Source organism: Lagopus leucura, unplaced genomic scaffold (assembly GCF_019238085.1).
Source record: "Lagopus leucura isolate 7727_CA_CO unplaced genomic scaffold, USGS_WTPT01 Super-Scaffold_100015, whole genome shotgun sequence".
Lineage (NCBI taxonomy): Eukaryota > Metazoa > Chordata > Aves > Galliformes > Phasianidae > Lagopus > Lagopus leucura.
The window spans coordinates 1,356,831-1,375,780 of NW_024962269.1; the positions used below are offsets into that span (position 1 = coordinate 1,356,831).

At 42.4% G+C, this 18,950-nt stretch overlaps 1 protein-coding gene across 6 annotated transcripts in view; it reads right to left on the minus strand.

Moving 5' to 3' along the window:
• Positions 1–299: 299 nt before the first annotated feature.
• The window catches only part of USP3 (ubiquitin specific peptidase 3), a 35,659-nt gene continuing 17,008 nt past the window's right edge, over positions 300–18,950 (minus strand). For all 6 annotated transcript variants that reach the window (XM_042876228.1, XM_042876229.1, XM_042876227.1 and 3 more), the window contains exons 4-15: positions 14,369–14,452; positions 12,765–12,846; positions 11,563–11,645; positions 10,984–11,097; positions 10,300–10,413; positions 7,406–7,552; positions 4,434–4,540; positions 4,169–4,249; positions 3,131–3,249; positions 2,867–2,980; positions 2,684–2,751; positions 300–1,194 (exon numbers count right to left, since the gene is read on the minus strand). In XM_042876228.1, the coding sequence (XP_042732162.1) occupies positions 1,029–1,194; positions 2,684–2,751; positions 2,867–2,980; positions 3,131–3,249; positions 4,169–4,249; positions 4,434–4,540; positions 7,406–7,552; positions 10,300–10,413; positions 10,984–11,097; positions 11,563–11,645; positions 12,765–12,846; positions 14,369–14,452 (1,279 nt within the window). In that variant the 3' untranslated portion in view covers positions 300–1,028. The remainder of the gene's footprint in view (positions 1,195–2,683; positions 2,752–2,866; positions 2,981–3,130; positions 3,250–4,168; positions 4,250–4,433; positions 4,541–7,405; positions 7,553–10,299; positions 10,414–10,983; positions 11,098–11,562; positions 11,646–12,764; positions 12,847–14,368; positions 14,453–18,950) is intronic.

The window sequence follows — 18,950 nt, forward strand, 5'->3', positions numbered from 1 at the left end:
ATTTGAAGTGATAAATTTCACATCAAGCATCTCAAACTCCATCCGCTTCCTTTTCAAGTGAACTACAGGCACTGAAGCAGACAGAATATGCTCAGGCCTAAGGCTGTTCTCACAACCCCACACTTAGGGGCTGTGCTCCCAGCTCCCAGATGGAAAGAGAGCTGGGGTCCCACTGCCAGGAATTCTCTGAGTTTTAAAGCAAAGAAGTGTTCATGATCAAACTTTAGGATTACAGTCTAGGAAAGAGGCAACTTTTAACAATTCAAGTCTGATTAGAAAAAAATAATAAAATTAACCAAGACAATTTAGATGCATATATTTTAAGGTAATTTTTAAAGACGTTTTGGGGGTGGGAAAAGCATATGTGAAGAATACTTGAATTATTCTGCAGTATAGATACAATTAAACCAACTGTTTATTTACAACAATTCATGAAATTCAGCAGCCTGAATACACACCAATATAGCAGCTATAGCAGCAATTACCTGGTCTATAATGATGCTGCATTCACCTCTTCTGCAGACAAAGAATGATTGGTCAGAGGTCACGGCTTACTTTCTTGCACAAGGTAAAACATTATGTGCAAGCAATTCCTTGATCTATATAACAGCTGTGAGAGCAACATAGTTATACTGCTCTGTGTGATTAGCACATTTGTCTTGCTTGTGAGGAGAACAGAAAGCTTCTCTGATGTAAATGTGCCTTTAGAAAGTGAGAACTGGAAACATTAATATAAAAAAAGTCAAATAACTAGGTATTTCATGAAACTATATATATATATAAAAATTGAGTTATCACAACTAAAGCAGCAAATCAAAATCTGCTGAGGTTTTCTGGTATAACTAAAAAAAAGTTAGTTTGTGTCCAAGTTCAGTAAGTCAAATGCTACCACTGACATGACAAAACTAAAACCCACAAGAGGAAATTGAAAAGTGCACAATGAAATTAATAGTCTTGGATCAAGTATTTATGGAAAAATGGAAATGTTTTGTCCCGTGGACTTGATAAGTGAGAATTAAAAGGAGGTATTAAAGTTTATCTGATCCAGATTTGGCTTGCCGTTCCACATAGAAGAGGATGTAGGCCTTGGCCTTTACCACAGTCTCCTCGTCGGTCAGAGTTACAGTACTGTCGTTGAAATGGAACCAACGACCTTCGTGAGCTGCGTACGCAGTGTAATGTCCAGATCCAACGCTGTCAGCATGGCAGGGAGAAGACAGAAAGGACAATCAGAAAGAGACTGACCATTTGCTGCTAGGCAGTAACGGACTAAGAGACTTCCAGGAACTGACAGCTCTCTACAGCAGACGGTATGACTCTTCCCTTCTTCACTGTGGAGCTCTAAGTTCTCTGATTAAGGTTTCACGCTGAGTTAAATTTGGGTTTTTAAATATCAACTTCCTAGCATGCCACTGTTTTCGTGCAAGCAAGGCTTCTTGCAACACAGAACTTCCACATTTGCCTATAGGGAAGTCAAGCATTAGCTATGAAGATTGTACTGTGCTTTGTTTTTACAGAACATTTGCCCATTGAGGTCTAAAGAAACACCTAAATTTAATCAAGAGCACCCGCAGCAAAACAAATACTAGGCTACTAAAAAAAGTCCTTCAAGAGCAGTTTAAACAGACCCAAGCTTTGGAGCCACGTCTTGGATCTAAGAGAGCTACACCCTCTCAATTTCCATCCCCTGCCACTCAAGACAAGGCCTGCTCTCACTTCTGTGCTGCTGCAACACATTAATGGTTCCAACCACCTCATTCTGTCCTAGCCATGGCTGGCTCTCCCTTAATGCCTGTAGTTTTCCCTTGACCTCAAAGCACCAGTCAGATGCACCGTGGTGCTACGAAGGCTGCCTTTAGGAGTCTTGTCTCTTAGATAGTAAACCCTCTGTTTCAAGCAGAAAGAGTGGTTCTGCAGACAAAATTTTGTTTAGTATCTTTGAATTAAATTTGGATATCAACAAGGATTTGATTAATATGACAGTTTCCTTAGAAAGGACTTTAGAAGGGGTTTTTTTAAACCTCTTCACGGCCTGAAGTGATTTCTTAGAACTACAGCTTCTTCCCTGGACAGACAGCTGTTTTGTCACTACTGCAGTTATTCTCAACAGTTCCATCCAGGGTTGGGAAACAGGAAAAAAAAACAAAAACCAAAAAACCCCCACCAAACTTAAACAACCCATACCCAGCAATTTCACTTCAAAATACAAATAGTACTCAGCTTTGTGACACGTCTATTAGCATTCACTTTGAGGTTTCACTCCTGTAGGAGAAACGACTGTGCCACTACTACATGTGTTTCAAACACACACACTGTGGCATAAACACATATGTGCATTGCAAACTGAAGAGAAAAACATCTTTGCCTTATACTAAGAATGTTAAAATGAAGCACAAACGGCTGGAAGGACCCTTTATTCAGCGTTAGTTTTCATGCTTTTCATTCTTTCACTTTAGTGATTACCCCTAGAGACTGCCAAGGGGAATTCACGGGAATAACTACATCATAAACGTATCCATCTGATGTTATTTCAGCCCAGTTCCACAGAAGCTTGTAAATTACTGCATGTTTCCACCAGTGACATATACAGACATTCACCAGGAGAAGAAAAGCCTTAAATAAGCTGGCATGTAATTCAGTGAGGAGATCTCTGCCCTGAAGCAGGCTTACTCCATGTACTCACCCTGAGCCATGATGCACAACAACAGCTGCAAGGTCATAGAGACAGCTTTCTGGGCCACTGTTTTCAGGCTGCAGTTAAAAAGACAAAACTCTTCAGATCTCAGCGATACCTGCTGTAATTTGTAACAAAGACATATGTGATGTAAAGAATTTCTCTAGGAGGTTGCCATGGGAGTCTCCATACCTCTAACAGGTAACATTTCATGTCTAGGCCTCGTAAGGGAAACTCAACGTATGTATCAACTTTGTTTCTTAGATATGCTGTCCAGTGAAATCGTTTCAAGTGTAAGCATAGCACCTAAGGGATTAATAAAATAAAACAAGCATTAGAGGAACTGGCTGAATTTGCTTCTGCCTATCTGGAAGGCTCAGGTGTTGGTCCAGGAACAGCTGAGCAGCCGTTTCTTTGACAAACTGCCATGCTCTTACTTTTCGTGTTTATACAAACCTTTGGTAGTTTCTGAATCCAGAATTTTTTGGTGGACTTCTGTTTCTTTTTGCATTTATGACACATATACAGCTCTGTCTCATCAAGTTCTTCCAGGTCTGTAAAACTGCGAAGACAATCTGGAAACAAAAACAACACACGCAAATCTAAATCAAGATTATAGCAAATGATCTTTGTAACATAAAATGCAGCAAACTCAGCAGCATAAAGGTGCTCCTGCATTGCAGTCTTGTTAATCTACAGGTTGTGCTCCAAAAATCTGCAGCTGGCACACACCAGTGAGTTCTGACATGCAATGTTCCTTGCTCCTTTCAACAAAGACAGCTATAAGCAGTTCCAGAGGAAAAAAACGACTCCTTCAAACGAGATTCCTTCCACCGCTCAGCACAATGGTTTATTTCATTGTAATTCCATTACGTTCCAGTAACAAATGTTCAACTTATAGAAGTGATCTGGTTTTAAGTAAAGGATGAGCAGAGGAAAAAAAAGAAAAAAAAAATGTTTTTTTCACGTAGTGTTTTGCAATTTCCATCAGGTAGATTTATGAATGCATCAAAATTAACATCCTTTAAAACAAGATCAATCGCAGCAACTCTGCCAAGCTTTACAGGACTGTGTTCACGCTGTTTAAAAAGCAGAGACTCACAAGAGTCAATCTCACTCTGCATGAGGGGCACGCTCACAGAACGTGCTGTAAGCACAGTGCCTCAGCAGTACAGCTGTTACAGATTGGCGTACACAAATGTGGGCTGGAAAAACTGGACGAGATAGAAAGCACTGACCATGAAGAAAGCAGTGCCGTATTTTCCTGGGTATTTAGCTGACCTGCACATCTCAAACCAAAGCACATCTCCGCCCCAGTTTATTAAAGCAGCACTTCAATACGTAGTGATGGGTGAGGCATACGTGGAAAATTGTTTCTGCACCTTTTTCTACTGCAGCATCTGATAAAATCAGACGGCACATGCCACCAAGTCATAACCAGGTGAGTGTACACTCCAGTTCTTGTTAATGAGCTCGTTATCCAGGCACCCTTACCTCGTAGTGTGCACATTGGTCCATTTTCTTGATTTTTAGTACGTTTATTTCTGAACTGACTTGGAATATCTAGCGAAAGATCTGGGAAAACAAGCATAAAGAAAAAGCTTTAGGGTGGAATAAAACAGTGCTTAATCATTCCACACTAAACCTGTGGTCCAGGCATATGACACCTAAATGAATCAAATTTCAGATTTGCTTTCCTACCTTGTAGCACCCACTCTATGTATTTATTTATTTATTTTTAAGACAAGAGGCATCTTACCTAGGAATGGGTCAAATTTTCTAGATTCTGTTCCACATATTAAGCAGTTGACTTCATTTTGAAGAATGCCTCCAAAAATGGCTGTGACAACAGTGGAGGCTCCATTTCTAGGCAAATCAGAACATAGAAGAAAAGTTAGAAATCTGGTCTGGTCTTCATTTGTAACACCTCATACAACTAGTTTATCACTCGTTGCTGCTACACAGAGAAGTTTAGTCCACAAAGAGATACTGTTCATTCACAGGGCTTTCACCCATCCCAGAAGTGCCTACTGCAGGTATTTAGCTGTTGCAGTCCTTCACCACGCGCCAACAGAAAATACGAACTGAACTGCATATTCTTTACATAGATGCTGGGTATTTTAGTGCTGAAGTACTGGCTGAGTCCCTTTTTATCACACAGAGGTGCAGAGTTGGCAGTGCAGAGTCTGGCTGGAGACCTGTAACCAGTGGTGCCCCCCAGGGGTCTGTGCTGGGTCCGGTCTTGTTCAACATCTTCATCAATGACCTTGATGAGGGGATGGTGGCCACCCTCAGCAAGTTTGCTGATGATACGAAGTTGGGAGGATTGGCTGACACGCCTGAAGGCTGTGTTGCCATTCAGCAAGACCTGGATAGGCTGGAGAGCTGGGCAAAGAAAAACGGATGAGGTTTAACAAAAGCAAGTGTAGAGTCTTGCATCTGGGGAGGAATAATTCCATGCACCGGTACAGGTTGGGGGATGAGCTGCTGGAGGGGAGCTCTGCAGAGAGGGACCTGGGTGTCCTGGTGGACGACAGGTTGGCCATGAGCCAGCAGTGTGCCCTTGTGGCCAAGAGGACCAATGGCATCCTGGGGTGCATTAGAAAGAGCATGGCCAGCAGGTCAAAGGAGGTGATCCTCGCTCTCTACTCTGCCCTGGTGAGGCCTCATCTGGAGTACTGCGTCCAGTTCTGGGCTCCCCAGTACAAAAAAGACAGGGATCTCTTGGAAAGAGTCCAGCGGAGGGCCACGAAGATGGTGAAGGGCCTGGAGCATCTCCCCTATGAGGAAAGGCTGAGTGAACTGGGTCTGTTATCTAAGGTATCTAAGGTGTGGGGGGCAGAATGGTGAGGCCGGGCTCTTTTCAGTGGTGAGTGGAGACAGGACAAGGGGAAACAGCTGGAAACTGCAGCATAGGAAGTTCCGCACCAATGTGCGCAAGAACTTCTTTACAGTGAGGTGACGGAGCACTGGAACAGGCTGCCCAGGGAGGTGGTGGAGTCTCCTTCTCTGGAGATGTTCAAGACCTGCCTGGATGCCTACCTGTGCGACCTACTGTAGGGAACCTGCTTTGGCAGGGGGTTGGACTCGATGAGCTCTGGAGGTCCCTTCCAACCCCTACAGTTCTGTGATTCTCACAAGGTGCCCTGTGACTAAGGCTGTTTCCAAACAAAAATTCTTCCCTCACAGGTAGGTCAACCATTTTGTTTTGAAACTTCACCCTTCTTTGCTGCAAGTAATTTGGACTCCTTTAAATCAAGTTCTACATTTCTCCCATTTTGCTACCAAAGACAGCTTACATTGCATTAAGATATGCTAAGCAATATCTACCAGCATCATCATCCTCTACACTTCCATTAGGCTAAGTCTCTTACTGAATCTTTTCTGCAGATTAGGTAATGACTTCGTAGCCCAATGAGAACAAACCATTTTATTACACAGCTCTGCAATAACTTGCTAGTTTGTGCTTGTAGTTCTGACACTGCAAGCTTGCAAAAACCCATGTTCTGTATCAGTGCTCCACCTATAACTTAACAAGCAGAGCTGATATTAACTGTAAAGCAGAAGGAAATGGCTGCCCAAATAAAGGGACACTCAAAAAGAGAGTATTCACAGCATCCTCACACTGAAACCATTTAAGCACATATGACCTCAGTGTGCCTTTGACAAAAGGCAGTTCACTGCTACTGTATTCCACCTCTCCATGCTCACAGCAGAATTACTGTACACATCTCAAAGTTAAGTTCTCTCCCAAGGTCAGATACATTTATGCACACTGAAAACAAAACTGGTTTATTTTCCAAGCATTCTTTAATTCTAAGAGCAATTTTAGACACTTGTTTTTTGGGGAAACAGTAGAGCTGTCTACTATGTACTATATACTACCCAGTGTAGTCATCACTACAGAAAGGGAAAATTCACTCAACTTCTGATCAGAGAATCCAAGGACCAAACTGACCTGACCTTACTTCCTGAAGCAAATTAAAATGCTTTCTCCCCGTGATAGCTTTAATCTGAGAAAAAGCACACCCAGCAAAATTCAGGAAGAGCAGTATTTTAAGAGAGGTGTGTGGCCCTGCACAAAGCAAGAGGGTTGAAGCTAGATGATCACTGTGCTCCTTTTCAACCCAGGCCATTCTGTGATTCTATGAATAAGCAGATGAGTGCCTGTTTCAGGATGCACAACAACAACACAAAAATCAACAGTGGCAGGAAAACAACAACAAAAAAAACCCAGCAGCTTTAAGTGTGCGTCAGGTGAATAAACAAAATACAGAGACCATCTGCAGGGAAACTGCCTCAAGTCCAATAGAAGCTGCTCTACTTTCTCCCTAATCTACAAGGTCCACTGACAATTTAAGCATTCAGCTACTTGGCAGCCTTTTTGCCTGTGTATTTTTCAAGCCATCTATCACTCCAAAAGAAGATAATTCCATATGCATACAGAATAGGAACTACACAGATTTTTTTTCTTCTGAAGTGTGTTTACAACTTACTCTGTATGCTCACAGCCAGGAAAAGAGTGCTCATCTGAGGGCCATACTTCCTTTTGAAAGGAAGAAGATCCTGTAGGACCATAGTCCATGTCCCTGCAGCTTTGTAACTGCGACGTTACACATTTGCTAAGGACAGCTCGAACAAGGAAACGTGCACTTAAACTTTCAGATCCGCCACCCAGACCTACACAAAGGCACTAAGGTATTGAAGAAATAATTAGAAAACATTTCTTACATGCAACATTTGCTGCTCGCAGACAGGCTAGAATTTTCTTGCAAAATTACTGAACGTGAAACACCATTAAAGCCACCCTGGAGTTCCAGGTGTAGATGGTCCAAAAGGTAACGCATGAACTCGTGGGCATCCTGTTGCTGGTAACCCCTTGAGCAAAAACAAAAACAACATCATCACCAAAGGTTTGGGCTGTATTACTTTGAGACAGAGCACATCACTCAGAACAACATACATTTGTTTAGCAATACTGAGCAGGATTTAAAGAGCCGTGTGTATTTTGAACCGAAGCCCTCAGAAAGATACACTGATGTGCAAACAAACCACAACCTCTGTTCCCTCACAGCCCCATCACTGTGCAGCTATCTCCATGAGGAACTTCTATGGTAAGTTTTATAATGGAAGAGCTGCTGCAGAACTGTTACAACTCAGATATCTGGATTCAGCCAGCACTCTGCTCATCTCAACTCTGGACCCAGTTATGGTCAGCATTCTGAAGTCTCAAAACCGGTGCTGTTCAAGGACATCACCAAACGTATGGGTGCCATGTCAGAATGACCACATGCTCTTCATTTGGTACAAAGCCATGTGATGCTTTGGCAGATCCAGTTGCTTGCTTGCCTGCTTGTTCCCCTCCCCACTGATACAAGGAATTTATTCTCAGCGTTTGGTTTCCCACATGCATCTCTCACTGACAATGCAAACTTTGAAATCGTTAAGAAAAAAGCATATTTAATACAGGTATCTCCTGCTTACTGAACAGCTGTTTATGATGATTTTTCATCTGAAGATTACATGTATGGGATCTACTTTGCTTCAGATACCTTCCCAACAGCAACTTCCTCCTCAAAGAACTCCTAACACAGTGCATTTGATCTCCAACAGGTATGACTAAATAACCTTTGGAATCATTCCATGCTGTTGGCTGTGATCCTGATGCACGGGTTTTACGCTGGCACACAAATAAGTTATTTATAGATGAAAGATTCTCTGCATTTGATAAAAAGCTCAAATCTAAATGCGGATCTTGAAAAGACTGTGAGGATATGGATGAACGCTCTTCAGCTGAAATGCAGAGTTTCTCTGACAGCTTGTGTAACATCCCTGATCAGACTGTAATATCCCTGATCTGACTGTAATATCAGAAGCCCACTGCTGACATCCCTTTTCCTACTGATAGCAAGATATGAAGAGAGACATTTACTAGGAGAACAGAGCACTCTATTTATACAGCAGTAAGACTACAAAACACACATCTTGCAACTCAGCATGAAGCTGCAGGCTATTTTGGCACGCAGCAGAATCAAAGCAGCACAACGTCAAGGAGCAGGACTTTGGCAGCAGAGCTGGAGCTTAGAGACACTCTGGCTGTGCTTGTCATATACAAGTCTTAAAAACCATAAGCAATATTCTCTACACAGATTACATGTGAGATGAGACAGAGAACCATCACGAGCCCAAGCAACCCTTTTTTTGTTCAACTTCCTGTAACAAAGTCAGTAACCTTCTGAAAGAAAAGCAGCACTTGCAGTCCTGGAAGCAGGCACACGCCTTCAACAACTGACATATCTTTAAGCTTAAAAAAAATTAAACCAAGTTTCCAAGTATGTTTTCTCTCCCTGCCCCCATCACTTCATAAGCACAGCCAGAGCAGCCATTCTGCTGTTGGTAAGCTATTGGTTCCAGCCACCTTTCCTGAGCATCTGTCCAGCTCCTCCGCTCTATCTGGTGAGCAGCACACAATGCACACCAGGAACACCATCACCTTTTACAAGGTACGGTCAAGCACTGAACAAGCTTTCTCACTGGACCACGTGGGAGCAGGGATTTGCTGACCAGCTGACACTGCTCTCCAAGTGATTCCTCACCAGTTAATCATGCACATGTTCCCAGTTAAGCGGGAATAAGGGGAAAATAATTTTAAAACCCTAAAACAATATAAAAGCACTTTTAAAAACTCTGATAGAATCCACAGTGCTGAAAATTTGCTTGAGGAACTCCAATTGTTTCTTGCTTAGCCTATCGGGAATTACAGTGAAGACTGTAGTTGGAAAAAATGATCAAAGACATCACAGATGGAGGTTTTGGTCACTGCATGAAACCACTGGTATTAAACTTCCTTGATTCTCTTAAGCCAACTGAAACAGACTCGGCAGTGTGAAGAACAGAATAAGACAGCTTTCGTTATTTGGGTTACTCGTGTATGCTCACAGCATCTTTTCAGCACTGCTAGAGGCGTAACAGATAACAGCATCTTTACTACCTGAGAACATGGAGCAACTTACCTTCATCACAATATATCCTAACAGGTTTCAGTGCTCCTTTGAAAGAGGTTCAGGGGCCAGGACAGGGAGACCTTGGAGAGGAATGATACTTCAATTTACTGGAGTAACCATTGTCTTTCTTTTTTTGTCAGTATGGGCACAAAATGGCTGGTTTTATTACAGTCCTCATTTCACGTCCAACTAATGATGATAACTGTGCTTTCAGAGAATCAAGGAAGTTTTACCCAGTACATTTGCATGTAGACCTGCACATTTTTAATCTGACTTCATCAGTTTATTATTGGAGCAAGCTTGGAATATGACTGTGACCTAAAGGCACTTTTGCTTCTTTGCCACGAGGCACAAAGTATCTTTACAAGCACTTTACAAAGTGTTTCAGCATTTGAGATCTCTGCCATCTCCATCAGTGTCACATGCAGCACATGATCAAAGCGTGGGGAAAAAAAGATCTACTGACAAACACAAAAGCAAACCTAAGTAAAGATTTTTTTCCAGGAGTATTAATGGGCACACAGGAAGTCTGCATTCTCCATCTCCCACATTCAGCAGGTTTGAGATCAGGACACCAGCAATACAAGATTACAATAAAAAATAATAAGTTACAAAACTTACCTAAAATTTGGCATAATTTTCCAAACAACATAAAATAAGGACTCTGGACTAAATGCAGTTTGGCTTCCTTGCCATAGAGCACAAAGTGTCTTTCTGAATTCTTCCACCAATGAACTGGAAAGAAAGTAAAAGCTGGTGATGAATATGGGCTTGCACTGTAACTCCTGAAGGTTTACTAGCTCAGTGGTACAAGTATCAGATGTTATCTTGGTTAAAACTGTAATGACTGAGTACATTCCAGTACTTGAAAGAGTTTGCCCAAAATCCTACCCATAACATCAGAGGTGGACAGGTTAGGAAAATTATATTTCAGATACTGGAAATCTATGTACCCTTCACCATTGTGTTGTAAAGTCTACTAACATGGTCACTTCAATGCTTGCTGAAACAAGTTACAGGCTCTGAATGGCACAACCAAGTGGCAGTATTTAACTAGCACTTCCTCACCTTACCTTAGCACTTCCTGATGTATTTGACTGCCTCTCCCTGCAGGACAAGGCTGACACGTGCCCACTGCAAGCAGCAGTTCCTTTTTCTTGTGCAGCCAACTATTTGTCTACGACACTGATCCTATAGGGATCATTTTCTGTGATTCTCTAACACTGAAAGTGTATAGCAGCTCTACAAGTTCAGCATTTGCCATTTTCATTAAAGTTCAGTGACAACAAAGATGACTTTGCTTACACATTGTTATCTCCCTGGCTCCTGGTATGGTAAGTTCTCCTGCCTGCTGTCTTCCCATTCCTCAGCTCCACAGCAGGCAATTCTTTGAAGTAACAGCAAAACTGCTGAATATTACTGGGGAAGAAAAAAAAAAAAAGGAAAAATGAATGAAATCCTTAAAGGACAGAGAGTAAAGGGAAGATGTAATCCTGGAGTCTGTTATTTGAAATCCATGAACGGAACTTCACCTAGAGATGATAAATGATGGCAACAGGAACAGGTTGTTTTTTTAAACATTTTCTTCCACAATACTAGAAATACTGTAACAAATACTTATCTTCTGTAAATGAGTGACTGAATCCGTAAATACCACCATCATCCCAACTACCTGAAACAACTACATTTTGGCTCTGCTTTGACAAACAGGTACTGTGATAGAGTTATCAAAAGCACTCCCTAACAAAAACAAGCTGCAGCTGCTAAGGAAGTTAACAGTGTCATCTTCTACCTACTGATTCTATGCTCTGCTACAGAAGTCCCAGTAATGGACCTGTGCTTTGTCTCTGGCAAGCTCAGCCCTGACTGACAGCGAGGAAGTACCTGAGCGACTGCAGGATGGCATTCATGAAACACGTGTTCCCCAGGTTCCGAAGGCCTGTGGCACAGAGGGCAGTGGTGCTTCCCTGGAAGTGAGGATGCTTAGGTTAAAGATGCATACATCCCTGCTCACCCACTTTCTCCCAACAGAGCTGTTACTGTGACACCAACACAAATTTTAACAATCATTAATCTACTCGATTTGAAAAACATGGTTTCAAAGCCGAAGCAACCCTGGCAGTACATTTTCAATGTCACTAAACCCAAAGACTCTGCAAAGCAGCAACTGACTGCTTTGCTTCTGCCATCCCTCCCCTCTTATTTCCATTCATAATCAGAGCTTCTTCGCTTCCCACTCAGACAATTATTTCTCGTAGCTGAAGACAGCCATTACTTCAGCTGCACTGGAATTCACTGCTGTGCTGCAGGCCCAAGGGCTCAGGAGGCAGCATTCTGCTCTACGCTCCCTCTGGTGAAAACAAGGCAGTCACATAGAGCCGAGTCACTCTCTCTTCTTTCCCCCTCCCTGAAATCTGTGAGAAATTATGTGGATTAGAAGATCCCTCAACTCTAACCACCACAAACAGGCATTTGGTTTGGAGCGTTCTTTGACTGGAAAATACTGTGCAGCTTTTCAGACAGAGCTGGACTGTGTTCTCCTGGGTACTGCTCAACAGACATGAAGTCAAACCATCAGGAAGGTGGAACGTGAGAGGGAGCACAGTCTTCAGCATATTTCACAGCTGCTTTGGAAAGCAAATTTCATCAGTTGTTTCTTAGAAGTTTTAAAAGCTCTCTACTTTTTCTTAAAAACTACTCTCTCATCCCCCTTTAGACAAAGGCTTGCCTCTCTGTCTTCTTTCTGCGCTCTAAAAGGAACAAAATTAAATGCCCTGTCTGCTCAAAATAAAGTGAAATGAAAATAAAACCTTCCTTGTAGCTGTTTTAATCTCTTGAGTACTACCTGTTTTCCACCTCGCTGATCTTAAGGAACAAAGAGAAGCTCAAAGTGTAGGCCAGCAGAAGCACAGCAGAGTATCAAATGTTATTTACTGAGAAGAGGCTCTTTCCTCAGTGTGGTCAGGAGATGAGGAAGACAGAATAAACCAGGGAGGAGCTGGTAGCTGGCTAAGTACTTTAAATCTAGCCCAACTATAAACCTCAAAAGGTTTAGCAAAACTGTGTATTAGCTCCGTTATACCTACATTTACTTTTAGTAACTTGCTGTTCAGAGATGAGTTTTCCAATAGTTTTCTTTTCCTGTGTCTGTCTGATGTAAAGGCTGAACTGTTGGGAAGCAAATAAAACATGTTAGTATAAAACAAAATCTTGCAGGAAACGGACAACAGATAATCATCCCAATGTCTTAACAGTTACCACATCTGCCATCAGTTGTCATTAAGACAGCAAAGAGCTTCCTGATCACCACATGTGCATTTCATAGTCTGAAAACAGAATGCATAGAGTACAGATGCACATCCTATTTTCAACACCCAGGTCTGAGTTAACTGTGTTAGGCTATGCATAGTGCAGTGCATGCCCTGAGACATCCCTTGTTACGTGCCACCTCTGATCTGAAATAGCCTTCATCTTCTCCCACGACCAACGGAGTGCTTAATAGAGAGTTTTCCATAAAATACTTCTGCAAGAGTCATCCTGAACTCTGAGAAAGCCAGGACGAAGTGAAGTACCAAAGACCAGAAGCACCTGAAGTGCAGTCAGTAATGTATTGTGCTTCTCTGATGTGTAAATACACCAGGGTGCAACACCTGGGTAAGACTCATACAATGCCACAACAAGAACAACAGGTTTCTCTTTTCCACAGCACCAGAAATCAGGGACCCTGGATTCTTCCACTCAGGACTTCTCTCTAACAGAACGTTCCAGCTTTTAGGCTTTGCTCTATTTCCATTTTGTTTTTGAATTGAAAAGCCCTCCAAACATCCAGAAGCTGTCATTAGACATGATGGAATCCTCCACCACAACATCTGCCTGCCTCTGGACGAGCAGCATCTCCCAGGTGTGCTCTCACTGTGCCCACACAGCCCTACATCTCACCACATTAACGCTACTTATGAAGTCCCCAACACGCTGAGGAAGGACACAGACACTCTCTGGATCGCAGCGACTTCTCAGAGGAGTGCTGTTGGAACTCTGGGGCATTTCAATACATTGGGAAGCACTGTATGCACATGCGTTTCCACTTAGGATTAGGGAAGATTTGCAAGCAAACTAAGAAAAAAAATATTTGCTATCTAGCATAGGCCACAGCATCTGCATCACAGAGATTATAGTATTTACTTTTCTATGGCAGAGAGCCAGAAAAAGTCACAGGAAATGCATGTTTCTTCTGTACGGTTTAAGTTCATAAACTTTTCTTTGTCTTTCTGCTTGGAAACCAAACTATGCAAATAACACGAAAACTACTTCCACCAACATTTCAGTTTCAGTTTCTTTGCTTCAGAAACTTTTTTTTCTGCTTTTGATGAAACTGTGATTCTGTTCTGGAAATCCTGTCCTATTTCTAAGGAACAACATAGGGATTATTGACATGGGAGAAAGAAAACTAATGAATTTCTAAATTCCTGCACATGCAGCCTCTAAAGGCACAGCATATAAGAAACAAGATGTACATGATCAGCCAAACCTCTTCCATTCTGCTCCTCAGTGATGAAAAGGCATTTTTAGATACACACAGTATCACTCATATCGCAACCAAAACACATGTACTAAATATGCATAGAGAACAGAAATCCCATTTAAATTCTGTCAGCCTACCCAAACCATAGGTAGTAAACACACCACTTACTTTTCCAAGTTCTGTAGGTGCTCTCTGACCTTCTGCACCAGCCCCAGCTTGGTATCATTCACTACAAAGTCATCACAGCGATAACTGCAAGAAGATTTATCAGAAGAAGGAACATATTTATACATACAAGCTTCAAGTAAAAATACCAAATCAATGTTAATCCAATTTCAGTGAAGTACTCCAGAGCAGTCAAGCTGGAAGCACTGCAGCAATTCAGTGAAAATTACGAGGAGAGGGGAACACAACAGCAACAAACTGAGCCTGGTTCCCTCTGACCAGTGCCTTACAGCAAGAGATGGTCCAGGCAACATTTCATTACTTGTTATTTATTTCTAGCTACTTCTTTATCAGAAAGCAGAAGCATTACCTATCACTCAACTTAGTACACTGTTTGAGTTAAGCAAAAACTCAAACTTGCCACGTCACTGAAAGCAGCAGTAGGCAACCCATGGAAGATTTATGGAAAGAGGAACTGATGTCAGTAAATAGAATATGAAGTTTCTAAATCAACGTGTAGCAGAAATCCATTTATTTGAAGACTGTAAAACTACCATTAAAACCTCGTGGGTTTGCCATCAAGAGCTGCTGAACCGATGCGCAGTGCTGGAGATTCTGCCACGGAAAAAAGAGCAGGGAAGATGAATGAAGAGACATCGTGATCCTTCCAGCTCACACCAGAGGGCCGTGGCAACTCACACCTTGTGTACAGCCACAAACACCACTCCTTTTCTCACCGTTTTTGTGCGTGCAGAAGCACAAACACAAAGAGAGCTGTGAGACGCTTCCAAGGCAGGAGTGCAAAAATAACTGAGCTACAACAACAAACAAGCAAAAGCTGATCCCCACTGCCTCCAGGTGAGCGCAAGGAGGAAAAGCAAAATGGTCTCTCAGCAGAAACAAGGTTGAAAAGAACCAAGCCACAGATATTTACAACAAATGCCTTTCTGTCGCTTACTGAGGATCCCAAATCATGCATAAAGAAATAAAACTTAAAAAACAAACAAACAAAAAAAAAAAACAACCAAACCACCAAAACAAAAAGCCAACTGCTTCCCTCTGGTGGAGATGCTCCTAGTAATATGGGCTGTTTACGCTGCTTACTTGAGAGCTCACAGCCCAGCATTACAACACCTAGCTCTGCAACAACAGGGTGTCAGCAGCTCCAGACCTGCTGTCTGTACCACACACCACCATCACAAAAATTAAACACAAAAGCTTTAAGGAAAAATACCACAGCAGTGTTAAAAGTAGTAACAGTTCCTATGTAAACTATGGTTCAGTAAAGGATGACAGCAATCAGCAAGTTCTGTGATCTTCTACAAAGATTTCACATTTCCATGGAATGCCATGGACTCTCTTATCCATAGCTAGCTCTTCTAACCATTTTTTGAAGGCAAGAAGATGAATGTATACAGGGGCTGTACAAAAAGGCTGTACAAAAAAGGTGGGGAAGGGAAGACAAGACTCCTTAAAACTAAGGAACAAAAGCTGAAGCAGCATGGAACAGCCCAGGAAGTGGAGACAGCATTTAAGAGCATCTCACAGGGCCAGCCAACAAGCAGCTCACCAACAAGACAACCCATATTGAGGCATGAGAAACAGGAAGGCAAGAAAAGACTTCACACCACATGCACCGGCTCACATGAGAGCAACCTGCATAAAAGAAAGAGCAGAGAGATCCAGTGTGCTCCTCAGCCTTGCACAAAGGCTGCTCAGCTCTGGGGCCCTGGTAGCCCTGTGGCATCCAATGCAGCTCTCACTGGGCATCCTTAATAGCACAGCTCTCACTGCTCCCCTCCTTGTTTGGCACCGACTCCACTGTGAAACACATTCCCATCATCAGCTGGAGCAGATCCACGCTTTGTAAACTAATGAAGCTATCTCGACTATCAGGCACAACTGGAATTTACAACATTCTTTGCTGTGCAAACCTGTGATGTAGTACAAAGGCAACAGTACTGCCAATGTTAATTCAAACACTGAACTCATCAAGGGATTGCAGAGTTGGGAAAGTAATGCCCTTCCCATGGCAAGGAGCCTGCAAAGCAGCACCCAGGATGTCTGGTTTCTTCAAGGGCTCTTTCATCCGCAAACAGAAACTTCATACAACTCTCAGAACTTCCAAACAGCGAACAGAGCAGCCGTAACTCTTAGATCTTAAGTAAGGAATCCACAGAAGAGCTATTGCTAGAGATGGGTTTTTGAAAGCTCGACACAGTTTTGGAGGGAAAGAAGTTTGTGAATGTATTCATTTCCCAGGCACATTTTAATTAGTCCTGTTCACTTCTGTCAACCATTTATGTTCGTGCACAGGGACTGAAAGCAGAAAAGTTCACTGCAAGTCTAAGCTACCTTATTGCTGCAACTAGAAGAGCTGATTTCACATCTGCACACCTGGACTTCCACTCTGAAATGCAATTACAGGGGACTGTCCTGGTTTTGGTGAGAATCAGATACAAAATTCAATAAACCACATTAGCTCCAGCAGTCACAGTATTTCATCTCCTTGGACTGAAAGGGATGGCTGCAACAAACCCTGCACTGCGCTCTCGTGACTGCTAAAGAGAAGGATGGGATGAAATTAAATGCCTTCTCATTCTAAGAGCCTCCACAGACATACCGCCACCACCCAGCTAAGGAACACAGCTACTGAGAATCCACAGGATGAAAGCAGAACAAGAGTTTTCCACACAGCTCAACAAAACTCCACAACTGAGAAGTAGAAGCGCTGCAGAAGAGCCTCTCAGTCATCTTTATAGAAGGAAAATTTAATTAAGTCTTAGGATTGCATTTTCCTGACTTTCAAATTACTGAGGTTGCCCACACTGCTTTGCATAGAATATTGATTTTAAATAAAAGTTCCCTTGGAAGCAACATAATTGCATAAACATCCCAATATCTCACAGCTTCACATCTACACTGAAGAAGCTGGAAACAACATTTTAAAATTCCATCTCCAATAGCTGGTTATGGCTGGAGCTCACCCAACCATTTCCTTCAGTGGCAAGCACTGGTTGACAGCAAGTCTTACAGAACTGCCCAAAACACAGGGGCAGGCGTCGGTCCAAATGTTCTGTGCTGCATCTTCTTACATCTAAGCTCATTTCCATGGGGGTGGGGGGAGGAATACACACACACACATACGTGTTCGTGTATGTATAAGCATACATAGGTATACACACACACATGTATATATACACAAGAGTGCAATACCAAATCCAGGTATTTGTTTTCTGACAACCAAAAACCCCAAAATATTCTAACGAAAGCAAAGATATGCTGCTTCTGAAACTCGCTCAGCTTCACGTTGGCACAGCAGACTTGTAATCTGTCAGGGAATTATATGCAAGAGGAAGTCCCCACGGCAAAGCTCTCTGCAATTAGTTCCAGTTCAGCCACTGATGACTCAGCCTTCTGCTTTGATTACAGCAGAAGACAAATCACATGCTGAACTGCTCCTTCTGCCTTCTATTACAAATATGCTGTGAAACACCAGTGAGCTTCCAAACAGAGTGCCCACCCTTCCTCACAAACACATTCTGTTCCAATAACACGCCACTGTCCTCAGTTTGAGCGCCATTCTTTGCAGTGCAAAATACCTAGGTTTGAGATGAGGTCAGCAGGGAGCTGTGCTGTGTACACACACAAAGCCTCTGCGAGTTCTGGCAGAGCAGGCATACACTGTTTGTCAGTGGAGATATGATCAAGATCTCCAATATCCCACCAGAATTCCTACATACGTTATTACTTTTGACGTGGTTTAAAAAAAAAAAAATCACAGCTCAGAATTCAGTTGTTAACAACGTTAATTGGGAAACTGGGATTAGCTTCCCACAGCTGTTCCAATGCTGGTAATACATGTGCGTGTTACTACTTGGAAATACATGTTTTCACACAGGAATGGGCAAAACTGGTGGTCACTGATGTAAAATGCAGGAAAAAGCAAAGTCCCCATACATCATAAAGCCACCCCCATTTTACTTCCCTCTGAGTTTAACAACTCTACAGCTCCTGTCACTGCTACACGCACTGCCCAAGTCATTTCTGAATTGCTCCAAGCAGAATTTCCTCAGGCAGAACACTTTAACTGTGGTTTTACTTGCAAGCAATAAAAACATTTGTTATAGAATTGTTCTTCATAAAATGGACACGCAAACTTCAGCTGATAGATTTTTCCCCCATAAAGTACACAAAGATTTTCTGAACAAAACAGTACCCACCCGTGGAGCTCTGCATGCAAGTAATTTTACAGCACAGTGCCACTGATCTCCCTAAGGTCTGCACTATTTATGTCCTGCACACAGCAGCCTAGGCCATGCTTCTGTCAACAGAACCACTTCCATGACTCTGCTATTTAATCTTGTCAGAGAACTTGATGCTGCCTCCAAGCAGGATCCATCCCTCTCCCAAACTCACACACAGCTCATACCAACTCACCATCCGAAAGAGGCCTTTTTTTTTCCCCAAAGTGAAGGAAAAAAAGCATATTGGAAACAAACAAACGTGCATTTACACATCTCACATTCACATCTCTTAGGCAGAATGTATGGCATGTTACTGAACTTCCTGGCATTACAAATAA